The sequence below is a fragment of the Dipodomys ordii genome, unplaced genomic scaffold, assembly GCF_000151885.1.
Source record: "Dipodomys ordii isolate 6190 unplaced genomic scaffold, Dord_2.0 Scaffold8, whole genome shotgun sequence".
Classification (NCBI taxonomy): Eukaryota; Metazoa; Chordata; class Mammalia; order Rodentia; family Heteromyidae; genus Dipodomys; species Dipodomys ordii.
Window position 1 is genome coordinate 7,791,545 of NW_012267224.1, and position 23,316 is coordinate 7,814,860.

Below are 23,316 nucleotides of genomic sequence, written 5' to 3' on the forward strand. Positions count from 1 at the left end.
CGTGTCTGAGATATGACCCAACATCACTACTAGACAAGTAAACAATTAAATAATATATAGTAAAGTATCAGCTATAGTCAAAAGAAAAGTAGTCAGTCATAAGGATTCATATGCTAGACTCAGAGGATAAGGTTAAAAGCAGCTGCTCTAAATATTAGAAGACATACATGAAAATGTGCTTCTAACAAGCAGGGAAGAAGTCCCAAGAAAGAAATTATAAAATAGAAAATTCACCCCTAGAAGTTTCAAGAACTAAATCTCAATTCAGAGAATCTTTACTTTCTCGGCAGTATTTTATAGCCTCTGCCTTGGCAGTTTGGAAATTACATCCCACTCTAATTATATACTCTAATTATATGCCCTTTTTTTTCTTTTTACAGTTTACAAAGCTCATTCAAATTAACTAATTTGATGCCCACACCAATCATGGACTTGGCAGTTCAGATGTTATATTCCTTTATACAGTAGGTAAGGAAAGGAAGAACTCTTAAATTTAGCATTAAAAACAGGGCAAAATAGTGAAAATGAGGTTACCTCCTTAAACTGAACCCAACACCTTAGTAATAGGAAATAGAAGCCAAGTTTGGCATTACAAGTTTTCATTTTTTCCTCCCAAAATGTTAAACAGAAAAAGTAACATTTTAAGTATTTCTCTTTTATATTCAGATTTTTGTTTCAAAACCAGACAAAGAGGTAATTCATTTTCAAACATGCATGTAGACAGGGAGGAAAGAAATGCCCTATGTATATATTTTTTAACACAAGATAAAATATCAATCCAAATTCCAACTACACACTACAACTCCAAAAGACTAAATACAACCCACACAGATGCTTCATCTAAAATGTTTACCTTGCAATCAGTGAGCAGTTGTGAATCATGTTTTTTTCAACAAAGATGCCTTGGGACTCATCAGTTTCAACTATTCGCCCATCCTGATACCACAGGACTTGCATGTCCTGGTCAATATAGGAAGCCATACACTGGAAGGGAAGGCTATCTCCTTCAAACACGACTTGACGGTGAGACGGAGTCATGTAGAAGGATGGCAACTCAAGGGGAGGATCTAGAGAAAGGATACAAAGACTTAGTAAACACATACAATCTATTTCTATGCACTATAGCTGAAAGTTGCACAGATTCTTCTAAGACTAAAGAAAACAGAACAGCAAGTATTCCTTGGTAATTGGTAAGGCTGACACTGACTTTAGTGATGTTCAGCTTTGTGTATGTACTCCAGGGATTTTTGAGTCTGGAAGCTTGTTCCTAGGGCAGCCCTGGGCAAGGTGAGGGATGAAGCCTAGTGGGAAGCACTTAGGTAATCTTTGAGGGTCTACCCTGGAAAGGAAATGCTGTTCTCCTAAGACTGAGTTGTTAGAGCAGTCACAGCCTGACCCCTACATTGCTCTCAGGGCTCCTTGTCCTGCAATGTGATTCTGGTCCCACACATGGTATCATCCCCCCTGAGGACTCCGAAAGCCTGATCATCAACGTCCAATGCTGTGAGCTGAATGAATCTCTTGCCATTACAGTTACGCAGCTTCAGTGTTTTACTATAGTAATAAAACAAAGACCAAGGTAAGTGGGTAACAGATGAAAACTAAAGCAAGTAACATTACAGTGGAACCACTTCATCCTGATTTCTCATATGTAAGACTTGCTGCTGTTGGTGGCACAACAGCACTATCAGACAGGCACAGAAGCAAACTAAACAAATAACTTGTAAAACAACACGTAATCTAGAGACTGGAACTAAGGGTGACTAAGTGCTAATAGTTAAATATATTTTCAGACATTTGTTATTTTTAACTATAATACTGTACTCTGGATATAAAAATACACATTTATTGTGGAAAATTAAGAACATTTAAACAATAAAAGAAGAAAAGATCATCTATTTTACAATAATTTTAAAAAACATAATGTCTCCTTGCAGTCCGAAAAATGAAAGGAAAAAAATATATACGCAAAAATGTCCACAAATACTGTTGTCTCATTACAAACTTTTAAATTACTTAGTTCATTTGTTGAACACAATTCTATTATTAGCAATGTAGTTTCCAAGAGAAAAATAGCAAATATGCAAAAATATAAAGCAATTAATCATTGTATTATTTATAGAGTGAGAAATTATTAACATACTAGCTATACATAATAAGGAAGCTGGTAAATTATGACAGTCTTTACAATGCATTAGTATGCATCTCTTTTATATAATGAAGACCAAAGCACACCTTATTTCAACTTCTAAAAATTTACAAAGTATGATAACATTTCATGAAAATGCAGGAAAGAGGTGCAAAAGTTAATACACCAAGGTCTCAACCCTACCTGTGTTTTAGAGATATGAGTTGACATGGGCTTTGTTTTTCTGTTTCTTCTAATTTTTGTTTCCTTGCATAAATCTTTTTTTTTTTTCTGGTCCTTGGGCTTGAATGCTTGAACTCAGGGCCTTAGGTGCTGTCCCTGAGCCTATTTGTTTGTACTCAAGGCTAAAGCTCTACAATTTGAGTCACAGCACCACTTCTGGCTTTTTCTAAGTAGTTTGTTGGAGATAAAGTATCACCGAATTTCCTGCCCAGGCTGGCTTTGAACAGTGATTCTCAGATCTCAGCCTTCTTATACCTAGAATTACAGGTGTGAGCTACCAGTGTCTAGCTTTCTTCATAAAGTGCTTTTTTTTTGGGGGGGGGTCCAGTCGTGGGGCCTAAACTCTAGGCCTGGGTGCTGTCCCTCAGCTCTTCAGCTCAAGGCTAGCACTTTACCACTTGAGCCACAGCTCAACTTCTGGCTTTTTTTTTCTGCTTATGTGGTGCTGAGGAATTGAACCCAGGGCCTCATGCATGCAAGGCAAGCATTCTACCACTGAGCCACCTTCCCAGCCCTTTCTTCATAAATCTTAATGCTCACTCAAAGAGTATAGTTTATTTGTTAAATTAATAATAATGACAACAAGAAAGGAATAAATATTGTCTATCTCCAAACACTGGAATCTCCCTGAATTATGTTAGAGGAGATTATCACTGTTTTATAAGGTATGATCTGTTTTACTTTTTCTTGTAATATATGGCCAATATGTTATTTATCTTCAGATATGCTTTCAAACTCATAAAAATATGCCATTAAAAATAATGTGTGGTGCACCTCCATGTTTACTGCATCACAGTTTACAATAGCCAGGATATGGAAACAATCCAGATGACTCACTATAGATGAATAGATCCAAAAATTGTGGTACCTATATGCAATGGAATATTATGCAGCCATTAGAAAGGACAAAACAATGGCATTCTCAGGGAAATGGATGGAACTAGAAGAAATCATGTTGAGTGAGGTAAGCCAAGAGCAAAGAGACAAATGACCCATGGTCTCCCTGGTAAGTGGATGTTAAATCCAAAATGTAAGAAGTTAAAACAAAGTAAACAAGACTCAAGAAATAAAGGACCTCTACTCATCTGGTTGAATTATTACTAAATGACCCCATGCTGCTGACCGCATATATGGCATATATGTGTACATCGGAGGGAAACTAAGAGGAGGACACAGAAACAGAGGGAAACGGGTAAACATACAACAGCGGGACCCATCAGCTGCACTGGACATTGATCAAAATGAACGAAGCAACTCAATGGCAGCGATGAGAGGGAGGGAATAAGCAGGAAAGAGGGAACAGCTGACAAAAAGCAAAAGGAAAGAAATGTACATATATATCACCTTAAGTGGAAGAAATAACTGTATTGTCAAAGCTCATAGAACTCATAAACTTCATAGACCACAATAAAGACAATTTGCCTCATGAAGGTAGACTGTGTTTGTGACTTTAACTAAGTATCACTATCCTACAATGCTGGGAAATTTGTGAAATTTATGTAATCACTTAATCACAATAAAAAATTGCTAATAATAATAATAATATGTGGGCATCCTGAGACTTTATTACGATTTACAAATTTCTGATTGGCTAACTGTTAAATAGTCTGTGCTATGCTTTGAAACATGTTCTCATAAAGACAATCATTCAGAACTAAAGCACAGCTACTCTTAAAAACCAATAAAAAATATGCTTTCCAATCTAGTTGGTTTGAAGGCTGGCATAAGCTAAATATTACAAAATCCTTGAAGATCAACAATCATACTCTGGTGCCATCAAAATAATCTTGTAGTTTGTCAAGAAACAAAACAAAGCAGCAAGTCAAAATACAGTTAACACTACCTCCACTTTGCCTCTTCCCTTACCGCATGTCAACAGCTCCTGCTTCACACCTGTGACTGGCTGGGCTTGCAGAGACTTAGGGTAAACACACCTGGTGTCCCGCACAGTGATGTTCCTCTCCTTCACCCAGCGATGCATCCACAGTATGTTACAGTCACACAAAAGATACTCAGTCTGAAATTCTCTGTAACACACACATTAGGCTTGCAATAAATAATATTAAATAGCACTTTTGCTTTGCATTGCTTTACATTTTTGTGGTAAAGTACAATACTCTACCATGCCTATTGGCTCATTATGTTCTCCTTTCTAGTGGCTTGTTATTCAGGGCGCAGGGCTCCAACCCACTGACCCTGGGACTCTGCTTTTAATCAAAGCTTGTATCGGAAAGGAAAACTACTTCTTGGGTAGCCATTTCTTATGCACCAAGTTCTAGAACCCTTGAGTTCTGGAATATCAATTTCTCATCCCTTGTTTGTCAAGCCCGTACTGAGTTTCACAAACAGCAATAATTCTGGATCCTGAAGCTTCTTATAATTTTCCTTCTTGTCCTAAATACCCACCATCATTTTTATCGACCATGGCAGTAAAATAATAACATGAAGGGAAACAGAACTTTTTGGGATGGTTACACATTGTGATCATCTGACTACACTACAAGCTCCATGAAGTTGGAGAAAACTTCTGACACTTTTCTCGTACGTACCAGGTGACACCATGGCTACTTAAAGGATATAAATAGAAAGAAAATAAAAATAAGGCTATTTTCATACCTAATCAGAAGGAAAACTGTCTTTATAGTAGACATTTTAAAATCTGGTCTTGGCAATATGAAACAGAGAAAGATTACAGCCAGATATGAGCAGGCTTAGATAGTCATCTCCTAACCATTCCTTTCACTAATATTTTTTGACAAGACATGCATGATGCCATGTCCAGCTAATAAAAATAACTATTAAGAAACTTCTCACTGTCAACAAGATTATGTAATAGCAGAAAGAAATATAAATATAACTAAAATAGAATGTAATGTGTTCTACACACCAGCAATGTACAAAGAGCAAGCACAAATGTGTATTCTCCCCAACACAGAGTGTACTGGTACAGAGTCTATTTCATTAGATTTGAGGGGAAAGAACCAACAATCAAAAACAAAAAGAAAACTGATGGGACTGGACTATAGCAAAGAGATAACGAATTTAAATAATACAAAAAAAAATGGCCTGAAAAAAGTTCGAATTCCTAAAGAGCACCTTAGTCAGTTCCTAATAATGCTAAAATCCCTGATAACGTCTCCTCGCTTTTTCAAATTTTGTTTTGTTTTTAAGATGAAAATACTACTTTCATATCCATTTCAACCTAACTCAACTTCAGAAAAAAAAGCCAGGGAAGTAGATCTGTGTAAGAGTACTAATTATATACAGTTAGTTCAAGGCCCTGGGTTCTATCCCCAGCCCAGAAAAACAAAAACAAAACACAAAGAGGAGGTGAAAATATGATGAACTGAAGCAGCTAGTAAACAAGAAATTTTTTCCAGGGAAAAAAATCAATCCAGTAAATTAAATGCACACACTTGCAAACCCTACAAATTCTAAAGCTTCAGAGAACAGGGCGGGGGAGAGGGGAAAGATTTTACTCTGACTTCATTGAACTGGCATTCTCAATAAACAACCCTAGAAACATTGGTAATAAATTGCAAATTCAGTGTGGAGCAGGGATTATGGGATAAAATTAAGTCCTTAGAGTATAAAATATTTCTTGCAACAAATTCTTCATAGGGAACAAGAGTGTATCCTATGGGGATTTAATTACCAACAACAAAAACATTTCATTTAAAAGCAAAGATGAAGAGAAACAATTATAAATGCATTTTTCCTGGATATAGGGTGGGTGATAACAGTACTCAGGAGAAAATAACCATCTAGGTCTGAAATACATTGCTCAGGTTATCTTATCTTTTTCCCACCTCAATACATGTTTTCCAGAAGTATCTAATTTTTGACAAGTTCACACAATATCCCTCACAAAATTTCTTAAGCCACAATAATGTTTTTCACTTTCAAAAATGGACATATATTAAACAGGACAAAAAACTTTTACTTACAAAGATCGTAATGAGCCAAGATAATCAAAAGTTCCTTGAGACAATGAAGAAAACAAGTTCCCTGAAAGGTTTCTGGAAAAGAATAATAATTTCATTTTTAGAAATACTTATCCATCATTTCTCTACCACTTAATCTTTTCTTGAATGAGCTACTGTCATTATGGAAAGGTTATGTAATAATTGTCTGAATTATCATACAAGAAGAGAATAACAAGAAAATGATTCCTTTGAAGATGAAAAGCAAAATTATTCTCAACCTTATGAAAAATCAGTAAGCAAAACTATGAACTACTTTAGTACTCAATAAGGATTTTTCTATCAACTCTTAGGTGAAGTTAAGACACATTACTGATTTCCCACTAAAATTAGACTTCATGTGTATACTTGGGATCATTTAGTTATGCAGCAAATAAAAATTTTCAAACAATTTTAATTTTTTATTCATTTTCTTCTTGCCAAACAGAATTCCTCCAGTTACATACAGATAACACATCACCTGTGAATATATAGATAGTTCTCCTGGGGTAGAAATTCAAAAGAAGGAAAACATAATCAAATAAAATCCCCATAAGCAGAGGAATGATTAGTGGCTAAATTGTATTCTGTCCTGTCACTGGAAAAGTATGTTGCCATGAAAAAAAAACAAACAAACATGAACTGAACCAAGAAGTATTCTGTTGACATTAACATGTTGATAATTTTTAAGCAAGTAGGGGCCAATTACAGGACATTTTTAAATATCCTTAAATGTATATGAGGGTAACAGAAAAGAAAATGTGACAATATATATAATGGGTTATTAACAGAGGGCTCCCTCAGGTTGATAGCCAAGACAGAAGAGGGAATTGTCATTTTTGCTGTGCATTGATTTTCACATAGTGACAGTACCCAATCACATCTATAATTTATGGATTTTCTACATATGTGTAAGCTTTTGCATAAAGAAAATCATGTACAATGAGCCCTGGGTTCGATTCCTCAGCACCATATAAGCAGAAACAGCCAGAAGTGGCAGTGTGGCTCAAATGTAGAGTACTAGATGATCTGAAGAGCTGAGGGACAGCACCCAGGCCCAGAGTTCAGGCCCCACGACTGAGAGAAAGAAAGAGAGAAAGAAAGAAAGAGAGAGAGACAGAGAGAGAGAGAAGAAAGAAAGAAAGAAAGAAAGAAAGAGAAAATCATGTATGACAAGTACATGCAAAGATGACTCACTTTTTATAGGAAAAATAATTTTTCTAAGGCAATATCCGGGGGAAAACCATAGGTTTTTAATTTATCCTAACTTTATTTCATTTATTTGTCAGTTGTAGGTCTTGGACCCAGGGCCTAGGCACTATCCCTGAATTTTTTTGGTCAAGGCTAGAGATCTCCACTTTGAGCCATAGCCCCATTTCTGGCTTTCTGGAGCTAATAGTTTCACATTTTCCTACCTGGGCTGGCTCTGAACTGCAATTCTCTGATCTCAGCCTCCTGAGGAGCGAGGATAACAGGCGTGAGCCACCAGTGCTCTGCCATAATTCATTTTTTTTTTAAGCCAGGCTTTTAGTGTGTTTCTCTCTTTACAACTGCTCTTCAAATTCATTTCCTAAGTGAAGGTCAGAGAATCATTTAGCTTCTTTGGTTGGGTAGCTACCCCCACTGTGCAATGTAAAAACCTGGAAACATTTGCTTCATGAATAAAGGAGATCAATACAGAGAATCAATTTCATACCCCAGCCACCTCCCCTGTCCTGGCCATATCCACAGGGCCTCAGACCCACTTAGAAAAAGTAGTTTTTCTTAATCATTAACTTGAACTGCCAAAGTCACCCCCACAAAATGATAAGAAGTATTTCACAAGTCTCATAAAGGCCTGCTAGAGTGCAGATGGATCCCAGCTTTCTTGGCTACAAGACTTGATGGGCTATGGTCTTCATGACAGCAGTGACCCACTCTTGATTGATTTTCATACTCATCTGGGAGATCTCTGATTCTAGCCTGAAAAAGTTCTGCATGCCTATTACTCATCAAATGCTTTTTCCATTTGCTGGATTGAAAAATGCTCTTCTCAATGCTAGTATAATAGAGATGAATGGCTCTAGGTAACTTAAGTTTTAATCCTTAAAATAACTGTGAGGTACAGTTAACCCTACTTTATGGATAAAAAACAGAAAAGTTAAACAACTCACTCCAAACCCCATGGTCAGAGGATGATGTACATGTTCTATGTCGTCTTCTCCCTGTCCATGTACCACAATTTGGTTTTTTGTCTTTCCTATCAAATCTGTCTTTCCTGCAAATCTTCTGGACTATTTTTTTTTCTTATTGCTCAACATGAGCATGTTCTTTTCGGTATATCCACTGTGTGTGCGAATCTATGTGCGTTTGTGTGTGTGTGTGTGAGAAAGAGAGAGAGAAAGAGAGAGAGAGAGAGAGAAAGAGATGGTCCATAATATGAACATCCAAAATGTACCCAAACTCCAACTTTTTGAGCACCAACATGACCCTACCAGTGGATTCCACGATATAAAACTTCATTTCACGCACAAAATTACCAAAAATACTATGCAAAATTAACTTCAGGTTATGATTATAAAGTTAAGAAGCCAGTACTGATGGCTCACACTTGTAATCCTAACTACTCAGAAGACTGAGCTCTGAGGGTCAAGGTTCAAAGCCAGCCTGGGCAGGAAAGTCTGTGAGACTTTTATCTCCAATCAACCACCAGAAAACTGGAAGTAGAACTGTGGCTTAGTGGTAGAGCACTAGCCTTGAGCAAAAGAGCTCAGGGACAGTGCCCAAGTCCTGACTTGAGGCCCATGATCACCACCACCACCAACAACAAGTAGATAGAAAAGATAAATTAATTATGTATATGAAATGTTCCCAAATCTGAGATATTCCTGATCTCAATTAATGTGGATAATGGCTACTGAAGCCACTCTTCTCCACGACTGTAACTGTGAACTTCTCTTCCCTTACTCCTTCCATAACTACCATTTTCTGGTGGTGTATTGGAGATAAGAGTTTCATGGACTTTCCTTCCAAGCTAGCTTTGAGCCTGGATCCTCAGATTTCAGCCTCCTAAGTAGCTAGGATTACAGGCAGGAGCCACCGGTGCCCGACCATAACTGCTACTTTAATGAGCAACTCACTGGTGTTCACAAACATCTGGAGACTAGCCTACATACCGTCTTATTATTTTCATAGGAATGAAAAGGTACTTACAGCCGAACCAGATTGGTAAGTCCTCGAAATATATCTGCATTCAGACATCCTATTCGATTATTTGTCAGGTCTCTAAAGTGGAAAAGGGGAAATGTGTTTTCAATTAGTTCTCTTAATTAATCCAGGTCAAATACACTCGATACCAAAGAACAACAGCCAGGTTTTGTAGCATGCAAGACCTTTCTTTTCTGCATCCCGGAAAGATTTACCCACTTCAAGTGAGATAAGAAAGGCACTCGAGAAAGTGATTCTTGCTTTCACTTAAGGCACACAGACATAACACTACTTAATTTTGTTTTAAGCATTAACTCCCTCAAAATCACTCAAGATAAAGCTGAAGTAGTAAGAGCAAGAGACAATCTATCTGACTGCCTGTGCTACAATTCCTTAGATGACCTACACAGTTAATTGTGCCAGGGTAGCTAGAGAACTAACTCAACCTCATCCGGCAAACAAGAGATAATGGATAAGAGGGTCAATTACCAAAAAGGAGGAACTTTTATTTCCTCAAGAGTACTTGAAACTTAATGCTTTCTAACTTAATTCCTTAAATCCTCAGAAATTTTGACTATAATGAAAAAACAATTCAGTTAAGCTGTTATTTTATAAACAGTTCTATCAATGAATCTCAGGCCAAATGACTTAAACAACATGTAGGTAACGCCCAATTATTTTCTTAGTCCCATTTTCTAGTTCCTATGTCACCTAGTAAATATTCTTCTCTTAAAAAAATGTTTTCTTTTATGCAGAACTTCTAGTTAGTATTCTGTTGTATCTGGACACAATTCTTTAACTTGACGCATGCTAAGTTTATATCTGATCAGAGATCTGTGCTGGTTGTAAGTGAAACTTCATTTTGGCCAACAGCAGTTGGTTTCTGTCAGTTTCTGAAACTTTGAGTGAAACAGTATGCTCTTCTTCCTTAGTCCTCAGTGGACCTGACAAACTATGCCAAAACACCTTTAACAATGAATTTCGTTTTTTCTCTGCAGGTACCAGGGCTTGCTCACAGCTGGCACTGTACTACATGATCCATGCCTCCAGTCTGGCACCTGCTGGGTAAATAAAGATGGAAGTTTTTTTCCTACTCTGACTGGCTTTGAACTTTGATCTTTAGCTCACATCCTCATGAGTGGAATTACAGGTATGAGCCACTGGCACCTGGCTGGATTTTCATTTTTATCAGCTGTTAGATTTTGAAGATACTTTGAAATTTGATACAAGAGTTGAACATTGTTTTAAGCCAAACTCACGAAAGTATTTTTTAATCATGTTTTCTCCTCTATGTTATTATCTGCATGGAGAAATACATACTGAGTTATACCGTGACTTATTCTAGAAGAGTGCTTTGAGGAATCCATTTCCAAACTAAAATGGCAAGATTCCAAACTCTATTTTGGTAATGGCAGAAGACATTGTAGTTTAACTACAAATTATAGGAGTATAACATCTGAACCCATTTTGTTCTTCCCTAAATAAGCCTGGTATTCTTCCTTCTCCTGCAGACACTTTTGCTAAAAGAATCTTAAGTATCACAAATCCTCAATGGTGCTTGTTATACAACTCAAGCTCCTCAGAACACGGAAACTAAGTATTTAACTGAGTGGGACTTTATTTTAGTAGACTTTCCTTTAATTTCTGAGTTTTACTGTGTAAGAAAATTAAGCGTCATCTTGTGAATTGTTGCTTAAACAATCATTTCTGGGTTCTCTTCATTATCTTGTCTCAAGTCTATGCTTTAAATGGTGTAATTACCATTGATTCTTTGGGAAACAATTTCATTATAGTTATGCCTATTTAAAAAAGATTTAGGTATTGATAATGAGTTTTCACTTGAATTGAGAATCAGAGTGAATGTGTTGATAAAGCAAAAGTGAAACAAAATGGGTCTAGATTTCAATGACTTCTGGTAGTTTAAATTTTCAGAAAGACACTTAATCTTCTTGAGTCAAATTATCTACATAGGCATAAGCACGATATACTTACAAAACACTTTATGTGTTGCTGTCAAGCAGGAATCACCACTGAAACAAATGATTTAGAAAAAAGCTCCTGCATGGCTAAGCAAGTAGCCAACAACACTACTGATGGGTAGGTATCTTTACATCCCACAGAGTCTTAGGGTTCCTTTAGTTTGTAAGTTGTATGCTGTAAGTTCAATTACAAGTCAGCTGCTTGGAATTAGGAATGTATTTCCTACTGGGAAGAACATTACAAATGGCAATTACCTTCCCAGGCAAGAACACAAGAGACTCCTTAGCCTGAAGTAAAATGAGAAGCTACAAAGGCGATGTCTAGTACAGTACCAGTAATTCAATTAGATACTACTGAGTGGGAATTCTCTCACTTACATTAGATGGTGGTCAGTACTCAATTAGATGAGAAATCATTTAAGATAAAGAACTAGATAGAAAAATCTAAGGTATTCAGTATTTTTCTTAAAAACACATCCCAATGAAACTGGGTTCCATTCAACCTTTCTCTTGGCACAGAATTACTAGTACCTTTTCTATTACCAAAAAAAAGGTGTTAATATGGTCATGTGGATGACGGGAAGAAATGATACATGGTCCTTCCTTAAAATTTTTTCTAGAGAAATATAATATAGGGCTTGAGCAAGTACACTGGGAAAAATGATTACAGCAAACATTAACCCCAGCCTTAAGAGTTTTGGACAGATCATGTCTACTATCTATTTCACATATATTTGCCTTCCCACAACATGCAAGGAGGAGACTTGGTCTTTTTCTTTTGGCCTGACATTTCTTTAAAAACGTATTATTCCTGTCTGGGAAGGTGGCTCAGTGGTAGAGAGCTTGCCTTGCATGCATGAGTCCCTGGGTTCAATTCCTCAGTACCACATAAGCAGAAAAAGCCAGAAGTGGAGCTCTGGCTCAAGTGGTAGAGCGCTCGCCTTGAGCTGAAGAGCTGAGGGACAGTGCCCAAGCCCAGAGTTTATGCCCATGACTGGCAAAAAAAAAGTATTATTCCTGTTGTGGACATTTGTTAAGGCAGATTTCCGAGCTACCTTTTCTTAAGTATTGCTCAAATATACACCCAAAATTCACATGTTACTATATGTTTTCATCTTCTTCATCTTTCTCTTGTTATAAGGTTTCTGATTAAGAACTGAGCAGGACAAGGGAGAAAATTAGTTTTCCTCCACGACACTACCAATTTCCTATCAGTCTGTGGGCTCTTCCCGAGAAGTGGCAGCCTGGGGAGCAGCCAGTGCCCAGTATATGTCATGGATATGGAAAATGACAGGTCTGTGAGTCACCTATGGCCCTCAGAATCATTTGGTACATGGCAGAACACATACGTAATGCTCTGGTCAGCTGCCTGCATTGATAACTTTGTGTGGCCTGTAATGATCTTCTTAATAGCCAACTGGACCTACTAGGAAGGAAAGGATTCTCCACCCCAGGGCTAGTCTCTCTGTGGACTAAAAAACATAATAGGGGATTGCCTCCCACTGGAAGTAGTAAAAATTATTCCTTACACTTCTAAATAACATTTAAATACAAATAAAAGACACATGAACATCGCATTTATGTGATTCACAAAAAATGGCCCCACTTTATACATTATTATAAAAAGATACAGTTTGAAAGAGACATAAATAAAAAAATTACCTAAGATTGTAGTAGCCTGTAAGACTAACAAAGTAATGACTGCATCAGTGTAAGAGTGACACAAGTGCATGGCACCAAACAATTCTAACTACTCTTCAAATTAGGCACCTTCCAAGCTACTCATATCAAACCCTGTGTCCTTTTGGAACAGGTGAACCTCTAAAATTAAATATTTGCCTCCCTAAAATAAGAGTTACTTATCTGACAGAATGGTTCAAGCACATAAGAAAGCATATTTAAATACTCACAATCTTTTTAGTGATGAAAGGCCCCAAAAGGCACCGGGATCTATACTACTAATAAGATTGTTCCGCAGGTCCCTGTGAAAAATGACATAACAGTTACATATCAACACTGCAAGAAATACTCAGGCATGCTACACTTAACTGTTGTACCACAAACAAAAGTAATAGTAACAATAATGGGGGGGGAGAAACCAACTAAAACCAACAAGTTAAGCCAAGATCAACCTGCAGTGACCAAAAAACAAAAAACACATTCAGATAGAGAAATCTCACTCCAAAGTCTCTCATTTTGGTCAACATAAAAACAAAAGTAAAATTCATGAAAGGTACATATATCCTAATAACAAACAGTTATCACTGAACTAAAGCCATATACATTATTTCTACAATTTCTTCCTTAGTATGCCATACTTAGTTATAAGTTTATCAATGATTTTTTTTATGACAAGCATCATTAACATAATCTAGTCAGGTGTTAATGGCTCAAACCTGTAATCTTAGCCACTCAGGAAGCTGAAATCTGAGGACTAAAATTCAAAGCCAGACGAGGTATGAATGTCTGTACGACTTTTATCTCCAAGTAACTACCAAAGAGCTGCAAGCTGAAAGTTTCAGCTGTGGCTGAAGTAGTAGTCTGTCTTGAGTCAATAAAAGTTAAAAAGACTGTGTCTAGACCTGAGTGGAAGCCCCAGTACCGACATAATATACACAGGTCATTTTGGCTTTTCCTCCTTTTTTCCTCCTTAGGTTTCTCATGACGTGAGGACATAAATATATATGTGCTAAGTCATGGCATTCAGGTCAAAGCAAAGATGCAAAAAATCCATATCCACATTATTCTCCACCTCAAGCTGCCATGAACACCGCTCTGCCGTGAGCACAGCAGGTGTATCTCTCAACTAAGGTTCTGGGCAGCAGATTAAGGTTGCTTTTGTCCTCAAAGCACCTAGGACCAGTAATCTCTAAAGAGATTCTTTACAAGTGTTTTTCAGCTACACTTCTGTAGTTAGATAGTGCTACATCCCTGGAATCATAATTCTGGACCAAGAGTTATACAAGACTCTCATAAGCCTGTGTGCCAGGGCTCCTCTCTAGAGCCTTGTTCACTGAGTCTAATGGTTTCTAGTTCTCTGGGAGCCTATATCAGACCATGAACAGAATCTCTCTCCCTGTGCTCTTTTTCTGGGGAGTCTGTATCTACCTAACAATGGTAACCTTGTTTCTTCCTGACACAGTCACATTTGGGTTCCCTGTGTTTTACTTCATGATCATACATGGCTTAGGGCTGCCACACTGTTGGCAAAACAACTCAGGTATGCAGAGGAATGCTCAACACAAACCTGGAAAGCACATACATTGACTTTCTGAGCCCCTTACTTATTTTCACCGAGGTTTAAGATCATCCTGGAAGGCAGGCCGGGTGCCAGTAGCTCACACCTGTAATCCTAGCTACTCAGAAGACTGAGATCTGAGATCGCTGTTCAAAGCCATCCCAGGTAAGGAAGTCCATGAGACTCTTATCTCCATTAACCACCAGAAAACCGGAAGTGGTGCTATGGCTCAAGTGGTAGAGCGCTAGCCTTGAGCTGAGCTGAGGGACAGAGCCCAGGCCCAGAGTTCAAGACCCACAACCAACAAAAAAAGATCATCCTGGAAGTAATGCCTACCTGGTACCACAAAGACACAGGTCACATTAGGAAATCCTGTTCCACCATTAACATTCTAGCCCCTACCTAGGCACAACCCTCACACTGCCTCTGAAACCCTACCAGCTCCGAGTACAGCAGGCATCTGCTTTCTAAGCAGTCGGACTTAAGAAAACTGGAGACATACTCCCTTGTATTTCATAATGTATTTTAAAAGGAAGTAACTATTAAACACATATACAAACCCTCTTCTGATTACCATTACTGAATATACCATTGATCGGAATTAAGATAATAGAAAACAGCTATCTCAGTACTGATAGTTATCCTTTTGGGGGGGGGGGGTGGAGAGGTTGCACTTCAGCCTCTAAAGGTATTTTCTCAAGTAGGTAAAAATATCACAAAATTATTAGGACATTATACAAGTGCATATTCAAATGGTAATAAATCTTAGAAGATAATCAAGGAAACTCACAATTCCTATTCTTCTCTCTGGACTTCCACACTGCTTGTAAGATCTACTAAGAGTAACAAGCCATTGGTATAGTAATTTGAGAAGAAGAAAAGAAATCATGCAGAAAGTAAGTTTCCTACCCAGCCCGGTTTGCTACACAGTCCAGGGTCCCTTATCCCCAGGCACCTGCCTTGACCCAGATGGCCCCTGAGGTAGAAGCAGTCTCCGGGCTGCCTCCTAAGAGGTCATGGGAAGTTCAGAGAAGGGCAAGAGATGGCCTTGGGAGCTCCTTCGTCATGGGGAGGTTAGTAGGAGAGTAGCCTGGTTTCAGGCTGGCAGGTCCATGGTGTGGCCTCCTCTGGCCACAAACTGCAGCAGGAACAACTCCATAGAACAGAAGTTACATTGACTTTATGCCCCATTCCCAAACACACAACTGTCTAACAAGGCAGCTGTGTTCCCCAGTTACTTCAAGTACCTGCTTGTAGGGAGGTACAGTTGCTTATGCTGGCTAGTAAGGTGACCCTGCAGGAGCTGGGCTGAGAACTGACCCTCAGCGCCCTGTTTTGTCCACTTCATTCTGAGGGCATGAAGCAGAAGGAACAGGCTCAAAAATCATTCAAACACTTATCTGGTTCACCACGCCTGTAATCTTAGCTACTCAGGAGACTGAGATCTGAGAATAACAGTTGGAAGACAGACTAGAAAAGCCCCAGAGACTCTTCTTTCCAAATAACTACCAAAATAGCCAGAATTAGAAATGTAGCTCAAGTGTTAAGTGTGCTAGCTTTGAGCACAGGAACTCAAGGACAGCACCTAAGTTCAGGAGTCAAGCTCTAAGTTCAAGCCCCAAGATCCACACATATGTGCACACATGCACATACCCAAAACAAAATGAAAACAAAACAAAACATACAAACACTCAAAACCCAATAGGAGAAGTGACCACAGGACATTTCAGAAGGCAACAATGGTAACACCAATAAACACTTATTAAGCATGAGTCACTACACTAAGCACAAGTTTTCAGGGGTTACTTTTGCTTTTCTACAGCCTCTTTTTTACTTCTCCAATTACTTCAACATTCTCCTCAGCATCCTTCCATTTAGGATACCTGATCAAACTTGTCCTGATCTCTCAAACACCCTAAGGTGCCCAGAAAGGAGACACTCCATTTTGGAGGGGATGGACAGATAAATTATGGACAAAAAAAGCCTAAGACTGAGAGACAAAACTATGTTAACTATGTTAATTAACTAACTTTTAATACAAGAGTATTTACAGTCAATGATGGTTGACACAATATTCAAGTCACCACAATACTCAAGAGAGAGAATGCTGCTTCTCGTTCACTATTATTTACATTTTCCTTAACACTAGTATATTTGTGTCTGCAGCTGATCGCAAGTGATACAGCAGATATGTCAGTGTACAGGCATGTTCCAATATAGGAGGGAAATTATGTTAAATTGCTAGTAACTACAGAATTTAAAGATCAGAGAGTAAACTGAAATTTGTGAGATTATGGCACTTTTTCAATGTTCTGTATGCTTAAACTTTTTCATAGTAAAATTTTATCTCTGTCCCCAACTTAAAAATTTTCAACTTTTTAAGTATATAAAGTTGTAAGCCCTAGGATGTACAATGAATCATCAGCTCTAACTTAGTTTCCTGTCTCCTCTGCTCCAATCCCAAGCAACCCCAACCTTACACCTCAAAGAGATGATTTTTATGAGAAAATCCAATCCATATGTTTTCTACTTGTTTTGCATAAGCTAAAAAGAAAACTCTACAAATAGAAACACATAATGTCAGTTCCATTTTTTCAACATGTAAGTTTTCCATTTCAGATTTTAAGCAGTGTCTACAAGAAGAACTGATTTAGCTAAAGCAGCACATAAGTCTGGTCAATGATGAACTGTGTGTGTTTCTACAAAATACCTCTCATGAATAACTGAGCACTGTATCATGATTTAAAGATACACTTTTTCTTTAATAATAAACATTCTTGACATTATATAATATATAATAATGCCACATTAATCAGGCATTACCCAAAAGATATTTATAGTAAGTTTCTCTCGTTTAATACCACCCCCCCCCAAGCCACAGAATTTCTAGGAAGACTATGGTTAACTTTAGGATAGAGAACTAAATAGAATACACTGGGCCATTATAACTAAGTGAAAAGAAGCTAAAGAATTGATTTAACAAAACTACAGAAGTTCTTTCAACCACATATATGATTAAATATCTTTAAAACATCATACCCTCACTCAAAACACCTCCAGCAATCAAGGAGACTATTCTCTGGCATCACAGAAGTTGGAAAGAGTAGCTCTTTCAAGGTTGGGTTTATCCATCTCATAGAGTCACCATCCTCTACGTGTAACTGTGCCTTCAGGATGAACACCAGCCACAACCCCATGTACCAGGCACAAAGTCAGGAAAAACAACAACTTCCTTCACACACCTTTTTAGAGGTTATGAAATTTATCCTCAAAGTCCTCTTTCTAGAACACCCTCAACAGCCTGGAAAAGATGCTGGGTTATCAATGCAGTCTTGGTCCAATCCTTGTGGGTGGAGTTAATACTGGGAAGTCAAACACTTTGATTCTGCCATTAATTATCAGTAGATAACTAAATACATGGCACAAATATAAGAATAATGTTAGTTACTCTTCAAGGAAGAAGGGAGAGAGGGAGAAAAAGAAGGGAGATAGGGAAGAGACAAAAGGATGAACGGATTCACGAGGAAATCTAAATGTCTTAACTCTACAAAGTCAAAGACAGATGATCCTTCAACTCAAAAGAGATTCCAAAGATGGCTTAGGCCCCAGATCTCTTTGATAGCTGAGGATGCTGGCTAGTTCAACTCAGCCAGACGATTCTACCCCACTCTGCCAATCCTGAGCCCTTATTTCCTATGACTTGACTTCAGTCATTTTATAGCCACCACTTTGCCTTTGATTTGAGTAACTCCTTGTTCTAAACCATATACCTTTTAAATCACATCCTAAGGTGTCATGATTGTTCTGTTACCTTGCTCTTATTGCCAGAGGTCTCTAATTGGCTGAATCTGGACTGTGAACTTTCCAGTTTGCTGAATATGTCTCTTAAGGAAATTCTCCCAGGGACTTATGAAAATATAGTGTCTTTCCTTAGGTACCAGGCTGAGCCAACAGGAAAGGGACAGTGTTGAAGAGGTAACATTGTGGTTAGAGCCTCGGTCCCAGGGAACTCAAAGACCAGGTAACTCACCAGAGCACTAAGGGAGGCATGCAGTGGAGGGATGGGGTCAGCTTAGCGTGGGCAGGACTGGAACTACAACAGCTCTCAGGCTTCTACCTGAAAGACTCAGGAGAAGTACCGACGGTCTTCCTCTTGACTCTATTCCTCTGTCCTTTTTCACAAGGCAGGAACAGTAAATGCCCACTCATACCATGCCTTTTTCCTCCTTTGAAGGAACTGCTCTCCCACAAAGACACTACAGGTGGTGAGCACTACCTGGGCACCTCTGTCTCTGTCCTCCACTTCTCTCTCTTTCTTGAACAGTAAAGCTAAGACTGAGATCTGGATTTCAATGTATACTCAACTGCTATGCTATATAGGTAAAGATGCTCTTCAACAGAGTAGACAACAGAGGATACCTCACTCAGATCCAGGGCCAGGACTGAGGTCTTAGGCTGTAGCACTTGCTAATATGATAGTCTCCCATAGCTATATGTGTCCAGATGTGTATATACACCCACATACACACACCTATTCTTCCAAAGACAGGTGGTATTTCAAAATTCATTTATAGAAGGCCCCTGGCTAAAACCAGTCATTGAATCTTAATACCACCCACAACAGCAGCCTAATTGGTTTCCACCATATTCAGAGATTTATTAACAACAAAAGGCTGACAATCAGGTCACAGACAAAGGAAATTAACAAATAATTACAAGAAAGGCAGTAATACACCACAGCATACGCCATCAGACATGTGGCCACAGTGTCTATAGTGACTAAGGATGACCATATCAAGCCTAAGTGCCAACAACAAAGTGGGTTTCTACATACAGTAGAGGCTACTTTGTGCCCATCCAGAGAAGGCAAAGCAGATTCCTTTGACAATCAAGTAGGCACGTAACATATCCTACTATGTGCTGCATTTGAGGTTCTCTCTCAATAACCTTTCTTTACAAGGAAGCAAAAACCTGATGGGAATTCATTGCCTGACACATGCTAATGGTGTAGGGACATTGAGCTTTACCAGGGTCCTCCCAGAACTCCCCGTGGTGTTGTATGTGTGATCCTATCACTCCAGTATCTGGTCTGTCAGCTCCACCCATAGTCAGCAGTGACAATTTCTATACCAGAGGTATCTCATTGGGCAGGGAAGAAATTCCTGTTTCAACATCTCTGGTACATCTCAACTCAATCAAAGTGTTCCAAATTCTCATTCCTGAGCAACAGTCAGGCAATGGTACAAAGGACATAGTGCTCCTAGTGCTGCAAGCCTGCAGGTTAGAATGCAACCACCATCCTCTGAGGCTCATGTACTGTGTGGAATATGACGATACACACTGAAAAAAGAAATCTGACAATCAAGGACTGCCATGCAAAGAGCAGGTGTCTTGTGTTTCTGCACATACTTGTATGCTTTAGTACATATTAAGTGCACGTATACGCATGTAAGTGTGGGTACAGGTGCTACATATGTATGTGTGTACAAGTGCATACATATTAACTAACTTACAGGCAGTGATGTAAATGATACCACAGGGACATAAAGGATAAAGAGCTTGCTGTGTGTTGTGACTCCGTAATACATCAGCAGCCTAAGTAAGAACGTAGTGTGGGGTCTGGGGGCAGAAGTCCCTTGGTGAAATGGTCAAGGCAAGCCAAGCAAAGGAGAGAGAGTGAGGCAGAGGGAAGAGAAGAAAAGTGAAACTTGTCTGTAACTTCACAGAAATAAAGGTGTTCGGTACAGCTGACATTTTATCCTAATGTGTACGTAGAAAGACAGCGTGAAATAGGATCCTTGAAGAACGTGCAGAAAACAAGTAATTATGTATCTGTGTCCTAAAATTTACCAAAATTGCTGTTTGCAACATAGTGGAGCATATGAAAACTAGACTTAATGGGGCAAAAATACACTAGTAGGTTCATAGATAGCTGAATAAAATGCATTTGAAAAATTTTCCTCTTGATGTGTTTTTTTTCTATTTACGTATAAGATATACCACTTTGAAATTCAGAATTTCAACACGTTCTCTACAGTAATCAGCCAAGTATGTCCCGTGGCTGGTTTTGTAAATAAAGTTTTATTAGAAGACATCCACACTGATGCATTTGTTCTCACTATATTGGCGTATCCCAACGTTGGTATGTTAAGTACTGTTAAATTTATTGCCCGTGATTGCTTTCACGGTTCCGTGGTAGGGCTCTGTCAGTGGGACTGACCATACTGCCACAAAGCCTAAATTTACTAGCTGACCCTTTCTGGGACATTTGCTGACCTCTACCCCAAGTAATGACTTACTTTTCAAAACTCAATGCCTAACATTTTGTCTAACAAATTTAGGAAAAAAACTTTTTAAAATTTTGAGTAACATATGTTTAGATTGAAAATGTATTCAGTAAATTAAGATGAAGAAATGATAATGAAAGAATACTTACAATCTTTCAAGGAGACTTAACCCAGAAAATGAACCGTTCTTCAGCTCCGATATTTTATTGTTACTCAGAATCCTAAAAGTGACAAGAAAAAAAATATAAGTTGTCTGGTATACACCATCAATATCAAAGTAATTTAGCTCGTTATGTGGAAGCCTATGAGGGATTCTCAGAAATAATTTATTACTCAGAATTTTTGAGATGGCTTAGAGAATGGGACCTCCCCTCTCCCCCGAAATAACTCATACATCTTGTCACATCTTTGATCATTCCTGTCACACCTAGCCAAAAACTTAAAAATAAAAAGGGGAAAGTAGTCAACAGGCACCAGCTCCAAGTTCAATACAGGGGAAAAGAATGGATGCACATTTATAGAATCCATCAACTTACACATGCTGAATACTTATTTTAAGACTGGAAAGTTAATCGAAAAATGGATTACACGTGATCCATTAAAATACTGACCTTACAAAAAAATAAAGTATTTTCTAGATATCATTTCACTAATGCTGGCTATTATTTATAATTTAACACACAAATCTGTTTACATGTCAGCAGACACAGAAGGCTCCATCATGTTCTAGCTCAAGTATTAAAATAATGTCCATTAAAAAATACACTGAAGGCAAAAACTGATCCTAAAAACAATCAGTGGGGCCTCACCGGCTAGCAGGCCTTTCCTGAGAAGAACCTGCCTGGATCGCCTGGCTTCCCCTGCAGGCTGGACCTTCAGGTCCCTGTTGCATCCTCAGTGTCAATGGGGAGTTTCCAGGAACAAGGTGACAATGGGGGGAGCCAGATATCAAGGGTGGGAAAATGACAAACTGGAGGCAGGTAAATAGCCCTGAGCACAGTAGCACAGCAGGGGAAAACTCTGCACCCAGGCCTGTTCTATTCTTTATTATTATTTCAATCATGGGGCTTGAACTCTGGGCTGGGGTGCTGTCCCTCAGCTCTTTAGCTCAAGGCAAGTGCTCTACTACTTGAGCTTTGAACCTTGATTCTCAGATCTCAGCCTCATGAGTAGCTAGGATTACAGGCAGGAGCCACAGGCGCCCGGTTAGGCCTGTTCTATTCTACAGGCTACGATCTACTCCTCACCCTCTGCTCTTCACAGGGCTCCCTTGTCTGCCAGGAGCCCTACCACCAGCCTTGAGGCAGATAATTCTCCTTCACAGATGCATGCCATGCATGGCGTTACTGAACTTCCAGGAGCAGTCTTCAAGGAGGAACAAAGCAGCAACTCAAAGCATACACAGAGACTAACAGTACAAGAGTTTTAGGTATTCTCTTTAATTCTGCCTAAAAGACAAAACTAAAACTTTGGGGCTGGAGATGAAAGTCAATAGGACAAAGCACTTGGTCAGTTTGGGTGATGTATCTTTGGTTCCTGGGGCAGGGAGGAGGAGTGGGAGAAATAGGACTGATTATTTTTTAAATAAAACTAATAAAAATGGACAGTTAACAATGTTTTTTTAATGTAAGTAGAATTTCTAAAACTAAGTCATTCTATGAGATTAATATAATATAAAATCAAAGCATTTTTGTGGGAAGATTTAAAGAACTCCTCAAATCAAACCTACTTGGATTTGGGTCAGCTCTATTAATTACTTTCAAGTTATGTTGTTCCTAAGTAAATCCCACCAGCTCTCAGTAACAGAGTTCCCACATTCATAGCATGGGAAGAATCTTATCTACCTCATAAACATTACCAGACACACCCAGGAAGAAGCCATTATGGTTTATATTATTTCTTTGGTTCCAAGAAACAGATCCTTCCTCAATACTCATGAAATCAAGGTGTCACTTGCAATCGAAGTCTCTTACTGTGTATTCTGCCCCTCGCCAAAGCTTGTTACTGAATCAAGGATATAGCTTAGATTATTAAGACCAAGAAAATAAGTGATTAAAAAAAATCCCATGAAAAATACAACAGCATTTTTCCTAATCAAAAGGTTCTTAGAAAGCAAACTGAGACCTAGATGTGGCCAGCCACCAGGGTGAAGAGGAGCAGGCTCTCTCCACGCTGCTGTATGTGTAATCAGAGCCTCTCTCCCAACCTTGCCATCTAAGCAGGCAGGTATCAGTGCTAACCACTCCGTCACCAAATCCCAGAAAAAGATATGTGCATCCAGCTCCTCCTCCCA

General features: G+C 38.6%; 1 protein-coding gene across 1 annotated transcript in view; it reads right to left on the minus strand.

Moving 5' to 3' along the window:
- The window catches only part of Adgra3 (adhesion G protein-coupled receptor A3), a 72,996-nt gene extending 51,250 nt beyond the window's left edge, over positions 1 to 21,746 (minus strand). The window contains exons 1-7 of the mRNA XM_013008895.1: positions 21,718 to 21,746; positions 21,173 to 21,325; positions 13,409 to 13,480; positions 9,526 to 9,597; positions 6,319 to 6,390; positions 4,238 to 4,398; positions 854 to 1,067 (exon numbers count right to left, since the gene is read on the minus strand). Of these exons, the coding sequence (XP_012864349.1) occupies positions 854 to 1,067; positions 4,238 to 4,398; positions 6,319 to 6,390; positions 9,526 to 9,597; positions 13,409 to 13,480; positions 21,173 to 21,325; positions 21,718 to 21,746 (773 nt within the window). The remainder of the gene's footprint in view (positions 1 to 853; positions 1,068 to 4,237; positions 4,399 to 6,318; positions 6,391 to 9,525; positions 9,598 to 13,408; positions 13,481 to 21,172; positions 21,326 to 21,717) is intronic.
- Between the last annotated feature and the right edge of the window lie 1,570 nt (positions 21,747 to 23,316).